Source organism: Branchiostoma lanceolatum, chromosome 18, assembly GCF_035083965.1.
Source record: "Branchiostoma lanceolatum isolate klBraLanc5 chromosome 18, klBraLanc5.hap2, whole genome shotgun sequence".
In the NCBI taxonomy this organism is placed as follows: domain Eukaryota; kingdom Metazoa; phylum Chordata; class Leptocardii; order Amphioxiformes; family Branchiostomatidae; genus Branchiostoma; species Branchiostoma lanceolatum.
Window position 1 is genome coordinate 659,691 of NC_089739.1, and position 8,738 is coordinate 668,428.

At 41.9% G+C, this 8,738-nt stretch overlaps 1 protein-coding gene across 1 annotated transcript; it reads right to left on the bottom strand.

Annotated features, from left to right (window-relative positions):
* Positions 1-261: 261 nt before the first annotated feature.
* LOC136424541 (SRR1-like protein) lies at positions 262-6,769 on the bottom strand. The gene is made up of 8 exons (XM_066413156.1): positions 6,570-6,769; positions 6,398-6,438; positions 5,657-5,769; positions 4,816-4,953; positions 4,058-4,153; positions 3,084-3,232; positions 1,150-1,195; positions 262-545 (listed from the first exon to the last, which is right to left on the bottom strand). The coding sequence occupies exons 1-8, from the start codon at positions 6,767-6,769 to the stop codon at positions 357-359; spliced, it is 972 nt and encodes a 323-aa protein (XP_066269253.1). The 3' UTR covers positions 262-356.
* Positions 6,770-8,738: the final 1,969 nt, after the last annotated feature.

An 8,738-nucleotide genomic window follows, 5' to 3' on the forward strand; every position in this document is an offset into this window, starting at 1 on the left:
GGGCGAGCATGCTGCTCCTGGGATTAGAACTCACACCGATCCCAATCCGCACGGCTTGGGAATTCAACGCGCTAACCACTAGGCTAAAAGGTCCGGACCAGTTAGACTGGTCAGTTAGTGCAGGTTGATCCCCAACTGCTACAGTTGAGACATAGGTAAAGGGGTTAAGTCTGCCATCTCATCCTACAACAGACTTTGCCCAGCCTAACAATTCATCAATTCAACAACTCTGAGTGAAGAACAAAACAAATCAATGACACACAATTCTTGACATCAGTGGAAATATTTTATTAAGAAATTATATGTAATTTCTTTGGTCTGTAAAACTAAAAACATGAACCCTGGTGTGAGACCCATCACTTATTCCAGCTGGTGATGATCTCCTCCTGCCAGTCAAGGTCGTAGACTGGTTCCGCCACCTGTTGCCATAGCGACGGCGGTGGGGACGTGTCCGTCACAGGAAACACATGAAGGGACAAGTCGTTAAAGACGTCCAGAAAGTGAAAGTTGTTTGGCAGCGGGATCTCCTTAGTGTAGTCTAAGATCTGGAAGCAGAGGTTAAGGATCATGTTGTGGTAAACCAACACAGTTAAAACTCAGGTAACTTAAAAGTGTGCAAAGATGACGGTTTACATTTCAAGTGAAGTACATGTAACATATACATTTTATTTCAAGTTGAACATAATTATTTGAAAGAGCATCCTTACTCATATTATTGTAGTAACTCTTTGTTTCAACCTTAAAGCTGTTGAATAAATGTGAAAGTCTTTAAAGTGAAGTTTCCATATTTTGAATTCTTTATCACCCCTTTTCTAAACCCTTATCTAAGATACATTTCTTTAAGTTGAAAGCATTACTTTTGTAAGTATTCTTAAATGTGATTTTAATTAGTGATGCTTAACATTATTGATCTGTGGATAAAATGCAAATGTATAGTACAATGTATAAATGAATGTTAACTTTTAACCTTACTGATTGTATGTTAAACGTAATGACCATGTTTTTTCCCCTAGGGTTTGCCCTTAGAAATGCTTAGCCTCCGGCTAGGTGGGCAACCCTGGCATGTCCATGGTAGCTACATGCTGAATCAACTACTTGTAATAGATTAATACTTTTCTTGCTCTGTAAAGAGCACTGTTAGAAGGATACACTGTGTATGTAGAATGCTGACTTCTCCAACTCTTGTCTGGGAAATCTGAAACCACAGAAGGACACATGTACAACATATCGAGAGTTGATCAATGTGAGCTGTCTGAAATTACTACTGCTACAATAACTGCTATGATGATTACTATGTCTGTGCCATGAACACCCAGACAAATCGATCGCTTTGAAACTCAGATTTGAAACCACCTTTTTTTCAAACGTTAAATCGCGGTCAGCTTCTATCACTTCCAAAGTGCCAAAGTTGTCAAACGATGTGACAATCACTCGTGATCTTTATTCATTTCAGATACAGATAAATATGCATATACATATACATGTACATATACATATACAGTACAGATACAAATACAGATATATTCGAGTAAGATGACCGTGTCAGCTCCTAAGTGAGGAGGGTTGACACGGTTGCATTTGCGTGGATTTGTTTAAAGACCCCAGTAAAACTATATAAATACAGGATAATGTAAACTATAGGCTTCAGTGTGCGCCTGGCAGCCGTACAGTGCACATCAGTGGAGGCCTGGCTGAGAAAGTTTACCATGTACAAGTTACTCTTCAAGTCATGTTTGAAATCTATAGATAACATATAAGGATTTGAAGTATGGCTACACATAACGAAGTTAGCTTGAAGGACAGTTAGCCAAGAAATAAAGTAATGACAACACTAGCTTGCAATTTAGCTTTGAGACATTGGCTAGCAGTTATATGTACTGTTCTACAGAGCCCTATTCTATGCTGGTTACAACAACAAGAAGACGCAAAAAATCCCAAGTCATATTTCTAGACACACAACTACCTAGGCTAATGTTGGGAGGACATTGGAAATCTATATCCATTTAGACACTCTAACACAACGTTGACAGGGTCGATTTGAAAGTTTGAACAAGGTTGACTTCCCCCAAACTGAAAGTTGTAGATAGCATTGTCTTGATTATCCAATCTGATTGAAACTTCCTTGGATTTAATTATCATTATGTGACTTTTTGATAGATATCTGGGCCATTCTTCATTGTTTGATACTGTTCATAGAAAAACCAGTACAGAAAAAAAGTTTGAATTCTCTGACAGTTATTATGGTAATCTGTCCCTGCTATTGTCCCAGGCTGGCAGACATCTAATCCTTTTATGAATTTATGTGGTTATGGGGGATTAATCCAGCCCTCAACCTGCTGGGCAGCTCACAGTAGGAGCACTCCCTTTACGACTTCCCCAGGGCAAGGTTTTGGTTCCTTTAAGGTGGATGACAGGTTGCGAATCTGAAACCCAGTCACACTTTGGGCATCCGTCTTCTCCAGCGGCACCATTTCAAGGGAGACGTGCTGGTTCTGGTTGGAATGCTTGCAGCGAGCTGCCGGCTGACTCTTACGCTCGAGGTCCGCCTTGATAACGCCAGCCCGCCTGCCGCTGCTCTCATCCGTCAGTTGAAGTCAACTGCCGTTGGAGACTTGTGGGAAACGTGTTAAGTGCCTTTCCCAAGGGCACAACGTCGGGGCGCAAGTCCGGGCATGTCTCTGGGCACACCGGGAATCGAACCGGAGGCCCATTGTGATTTACCACTACGCCACACGGACGCCACAAAATGTCAAACTGTAAACATCATTTGAAGGCTGACACCTTCCAGCATCTCACTGGCGAGTTTAGTGGTAGTCAACTGTGTTCTGCTGCTGCAGTAGTAGAAACATCCTGCAGCCCCAATCAGTCTTTCTTCAATCTTTTCCACTTAGTCCGATTCATCGCAAGCTTCCTTTAGGTTTCTTTCTGACCGCAACGGTCCTTATCTTAGATAGCAATCTGTTGGGTCATGGCTGCTTCGAATCTGAGTTTCAAAGCGATTGATTGGTCGGGGTGATGAATGTACAGTGTCTATAAATTCTTATGAAAAAAAATGTAAAAGAACGATTGAAAAAAACAACAACCTTAGAGCCATGTTAGAGAGACTGTTCCCCAGTATGACCAGCTTGCTGAGCTGCTGTCCCCAGTTGGCCCACAGCAGGTTGTTGTACAGAGGTTTCCCGCAGTGCGGCATGTAGAACAGGGTTCTTCTGTCTACCGGTCTCTTACCTTCCTAGAAAAGGACATACAACGTGTTACATGTCTCTTATATTCTTAGAAAATAACAAGCAACCTATTATTTGTTTCTTCCCATCTTGGAAAATAACAAACAACCTGTTACTGGTTTTGCTTTCTATTGAACTATCTAAAAATTTGTCTTCTCCTTATTTGCATATCAATTTATAGTTCGTGGTTATAAACCTGCTGTTCAACTGATCTTGCTCACAGTCACTGACAAAAAGTAGTGGATGCTACTTGAAACGTCTGACCGTTTCCAAAATCATATCCAGTTGTTTGAGTAATTGTTTTTTGGCGTAACCTGTTACTGGTGTCTTACCTTCCTGGGAAATAACAAACATGTTACTGGTGTCTTACTAGTAGTATCCAGTATTATATTATACTGCTACGGGGTTCCCTGATGCAGGGGTAGGCAGCAGTTGGCCAGTCTTACCTTCCTGAGAAGTAACAAACAACATGTTAACTGATCCCTTACCTTTCTGGAAAGCAAAGTTAGTGATCTCTTATCTTCTTGGAACAATAATTACCTGTATCTGTCACTGGTCTCTTATTTGTCCTATTTGAGTCGAATAGGATGTTGAATGGAGGTCTGGTATTTGAGGAGAGCCAAACATGGAGCACATCAGAATCCCACCACACTTATTTAGAAAAACAGATGAGGTGGTCCTTCCTGGTGTGAGTGGCTTGAACCTTATAGTCCATGTACTTTGCGTACCATGCATACAACTGTCCACCTAAGGAGGTTTAGCATATAATAAAGAAGAAAACATAGAAGCAGATTAAGAGTACATTTTGTACTAACTAATCATATGGACATTACCTCATTTGTCAGGATACGTTGACATCCCAGTTTTTCCAGCAGCAGTTTTTCACTGGATGAGAAGACTGGATCATAGACATAGCAGCTACCCGGGATCTGTGGAAAAGGCAGAAATTGACAGGATTGAGTTGTGCACTTTCTGCAGTAAGGTGTGCTAAAGCTTTGTAAGAACGGTGTTCTTTCCTCTGGGATTGGAATTTTTACAAACTTGCTTCGTGTATTACAGGTAACAGGCAAAGAAACCAATACTTCTGACATAGTTTGTTAATCAAAATTATCAGTGAGCCTTCCTTAACATTTGTTAACCTTCTCCCTGCTGCTTTACTGGGTAACTGTTATAAATTTGGTGCCAAAAGGCTACCTCAGAAGGGAGAAGGTTAACCCATGGAGCATTGAATGAAAGACTTCTTGGACTCTGACTAGTTTGAGTCCTTCACTTGTATGTGACCAGTGCTTACTGGAGCTAAGCAAGCTCAGGATCAACAGGAAGCAGTGGAGAGGGTTGAAGAAAGACCGATTGACTGATTGCAGCTGCAGAGTGCCCGGACCACTGCAGCAGCAGAACACAGTGGACTACTGACTGCTGCTACTACTTAATACACTTATATAAGTTGCAGTAGGAGCCCCAGTTGAAATCTTGTCATCAATATATATCTCCTGACAAGTAGCAGTAGGAGCTTCAGCTAAAATCTTGTCATCACACAATCAGGAGAACTACTACTAAGTTACTACTAACTACTACCACTACTACTACTTACATGTAAGACCTCCATAAGTAGCAGTAGGAGCCCCAGCTGAAATCTAGCCGTCACACAGCTTGAGAACCTTCCCAGCCCGTAACAGACGATGGCGTCAAACTCCCACCCCTCCTGCCTCACTACTGCTGAGTCCCTGTCCTGGAGACACGAGATGGTTTTGATTAAAGAAAAGGTGACACTGATCCGTCACCGCAGCTGGCCGAGAATAGAGGAATTCGGCACTACGTGCAAGAGGATGAGTGAGTGACACCGATCCAGTTTATCTCACTGAAGAGCTATTCTACCATGGATCCAAGTCATTGTGACAGAGAAGACAACGACTGGTGTGTTACTCGTAGTGTTACGCCGAATGGCAGTTATACAGGCTATATAGATACAGATACAGAAGACAGATGCTACATGTATGTATAACCTTCATCAACGTACATGTACAATATCTAAAGGTTCATTTTACTGGTGAAATTCCCCTCCATGTGTTGCTCTCTTAGATAAGCACAATGAACAGTGGACCGCGGTTAACATCCCGTCCTAAAGGACTGCAATTCTTTTCAGTAGCGGGCATGTCGGGTGAGCGACACAGCCAAGATTCCAACCCGCAGCTTCTAGTTCCAGAAGCAGGGCCGCTAACCACTCGACTAAGCATGATACCTTTTCCGTTGTTTTATTTGAATTTATTACAGTGTGAATTCAAAAGGGAAGGCAAAACAGACCCAGTGCATAAGCACCATGACAAGTTGCACTCTTGCACACTCAAGACAGCATCATCATTATATGTCAACAATGTAATGAATACAGTACTAAAAAATCAACTATATCAACAAATATTACAATGAAGAATTACCCAGGTACTTTTCAGTTCCTCACAGCCACAGCTGGGTTTAGGACTGTCCTGTGTGCCGGGGACGCACACTTTCTCCCAGTCTAGATCTCCTCTTCTTACATGTCTGAAAATGTCTGTGGAAAATAAAAGTGGGTGTTAGCACTTATATTTCTTTATAGATTATAGGGCAAGTGAGGGTTTGAACCGACCAAACAGATACATATACAGAAAAAGAGCAGGCAGGCCCTTACAAGTTAGTACTTTCAGACAAATTGGATGTGAATCTATTTTCAGGACATCTAAAGACCAGCTGTCATGCTAACTGGGAACACACGATGTCATATGCATGTGTATGAATAGCTTTGGCGACTGTTGGAGGGCTTCTTTTGCTTACAGTCTTATTTGTTAGCCCCATGTTGTAAGGGCTAATGTTTAAGACTGTAAGCAAAAGAAGCCCTCCAACAGCTGCAGTTGCCACAGCTACAGAAACTATATATGAATAGTAGACACTTGGAGAAACCGTACATGTGTGTTCCCATATTGGGATATACATGTGAAAAAAAAAAGATGTGCAGGTAGTAAACACTGACAAGAAGATTCAATCAAACCTCCTTCCACTGACAAGGGCTGTCACAGTAAGTGGTGAACCTTGTCAGAAAATATGATAGAACTAAAAATTGCCACAAATATTTGAGTTTAAACCAAAGCGAACTGGAACTTTGTTGCCAGTTGTCCAGCTTATTAAAGGGGAGTTCCACATACCTTTTACTGTGGAGAAGAACTCTGAACATCTCAGCTCCTCTCTGTAAATAAAAATACTACAGGTTACAAACTGTTTCATTGGTGCCATGTGTGAATTATGTGCGTTCAGTTAAATTTGTAAACACAATATAACGTTATAGAATAGACTGTTTGTAAACACGACATGCCTTACTTGGAGGCTAATATTTTCTTTTCCAGCTTGGTCAGATCTATACTGTCATCTTCCCCGTCCTGTTGTGTGTGTCTCTGGTCACTTGAAGCCTGCTGATGCCGGTTTCTCCGCCGTTTTCTCCACGTTTTGGTCGTGACAAGTTGAAAACCGTCTGCAACGTCCGAAGCACTTGTTACGCGCCGATTTGAGGCACAAGACATGGTCACGTAAAAACTCAATAGTCCTCGAACGAAAGGCCAAATCATGCATATAAATGTGTCCTCGTAATGTCAAGACGTTCCTCAAGCCCCTGCAATAAAGCGGGGTATCTAAACTTCTCCAAGAAGCAAGATTTCTCGAGTTAAAGATGACCCATTTTCCAAGGTTTTCCCTATGGTTTAAGTATTACACTCCGGACCAAGAACGCACCATATGGGGGTTTCGCGGCATGTGGTTTGAGGGCGACACTCCACTGTTTCCGGGTCACACTCAGCGTGACGCAGAATACTGGCAAGACAAAGCAAAAGAAATGTTTCGTGTTGATTCTGATGACAGTCAGTTGACTGTGTTCGGGCGGGAAGCGCGCAAGGAGGCGGCCCAGTACACGTTTTAAAGTAACGATGGCATTGTATATAATGTTCTGGCACACTTTCTAGTTATACTGTTAAAACTTTTGGCTTTTATACCCTCCGAATCATAACTTAAAACCGTTCCGTTGACAACGTTAAGATTGCATTATCAAACGGGTTATACCCGCCAACTTAAGACAGGTTTGATAATGTTCTTTAGCAAAACTTCGTAAGTGTTCTATAACATACTTAAAATACTTTTCCGTTTCACGTCTGTACCTATATGGGTGTACACACGCCCTTTAGAAGGCAAGGTTGAAATTGGGTCAATGGAATGACCCAATTCTAAAAGGAAAACTTTTCGTCCTACGTCCGTGCCTACATTGTTGTACACACGCCCTTGGGAAAGCAAGGTTGAAATTGGGTCAATGGAATGACCCAATTCTAAAATGAAAACTTTCCGTCCTACCTCCGTGCCTACATTGTTGTACACACGACCTTGAGAAAGCAAGGTTGAAATTGGGTCAATGGAAATTCTAAAAAGAAAACTTTCCGCCCTACGTCCGTGCCTACATTGTTGTACACACGACCTTGAGAAAGCAAGGTTAAAATTGGGTCGATGGAATGACCCAATTCTAAAATGAAAACTTTCCGTCCTACCTCCGTGCCTACATTGTTGTACACACGACCTTGAGAAAGCAAGGTTGAAATTGGGTCAATGGAAATTCTAAAAAGAAAACTTTCCGCCCTACGTCCGTGCCTACATTGTTGTACACACGACCTTGAGAAAGCAAGGTTAAAATTGGGTCGATGGAATGACCCAATTCTAAAATGAAAACTTTTCGTCCTACGTCCGTGCCGACATTGTTGTACACACGCCCTTGGGAAAGCAAGGTTGAAATTGGGTCAATGGAATGACCCAATTCTAAAATGAAAACTTTCCGTCCTACCTCCGTGCCTACATTGTTGTACACACGACCTTGAGAAAGCAAGGTTGAAATTGGGTCAATGGAAATTCTAAAAAGAAAACTTTCCGCCCTACGTCCGTGCCTACATTGTTGTACACACGACCTTGAGAAAGCAAGGTTAAAATTGGGTCGATGGAATGACCCAATTCTAAAATGAAAACTTTCCGTCCTACCTCCGTGCCTACATTGTTGTACACACGACCTTGAGAAAGCAAGGTTGAAATTGGGTCAATGGAAATTCTAAAAAGAAAACTTTCCGCCCTACGTCCGTGCCTACATTGTTGTACACACGACCTTGAGAAAGCAAGGTTAAAATTGGGTCGATGGAATGACCCAATTCTAAAATGAAAACTTTACGTTTGACGCTCGTGCCTATATAGGTGTACACACGCCCTTGAGAATGCAAGGTTGAAAATTGGGTCAATGAAATAACCCAATTCTAAAAGGAAACTTTTCCGTCCTACGTCCGTGTCTACATGGGTGTAACGTTACACACGCCCTTGAGAAGGCGAGGTTGACATTGGGTCAATGGAATGACCCAATTCTAAAATGAAAACTATTCTGTTTGACGTCCGTGCCTATATGGGTTATACACGCCCTTGACAAAGCAAGGTTGAAAATTGGGTCAATGAAATGACCCAATTCTAGAAGGA

Bases quoted from the DNA above. Each gene is read 5' to 3' on its own strand.
- LOC136424541 (XM_066413156.1), bottom strand. From the start codon at position 6,769: ATGTCTTGTGCCTCAAATCGGCGCGTAACAAGTGCTTCGGACGTTGCA. The intron at 4,954-5,656 runs GTAATTCTTCAT...TCGTGTCTCCAG, and splicing joins AGGAACTGAAAAGTACCTGG to GACAGGGACTCAGCAGTAGT. The intron at 1,196-3,083 runs GTTGTTGTTTTT...CTGTGGTTTCAG, and splicing joins CTCTCTAACATGGCTCTAAG to ATTTCCCAGACAAGAGTTGG.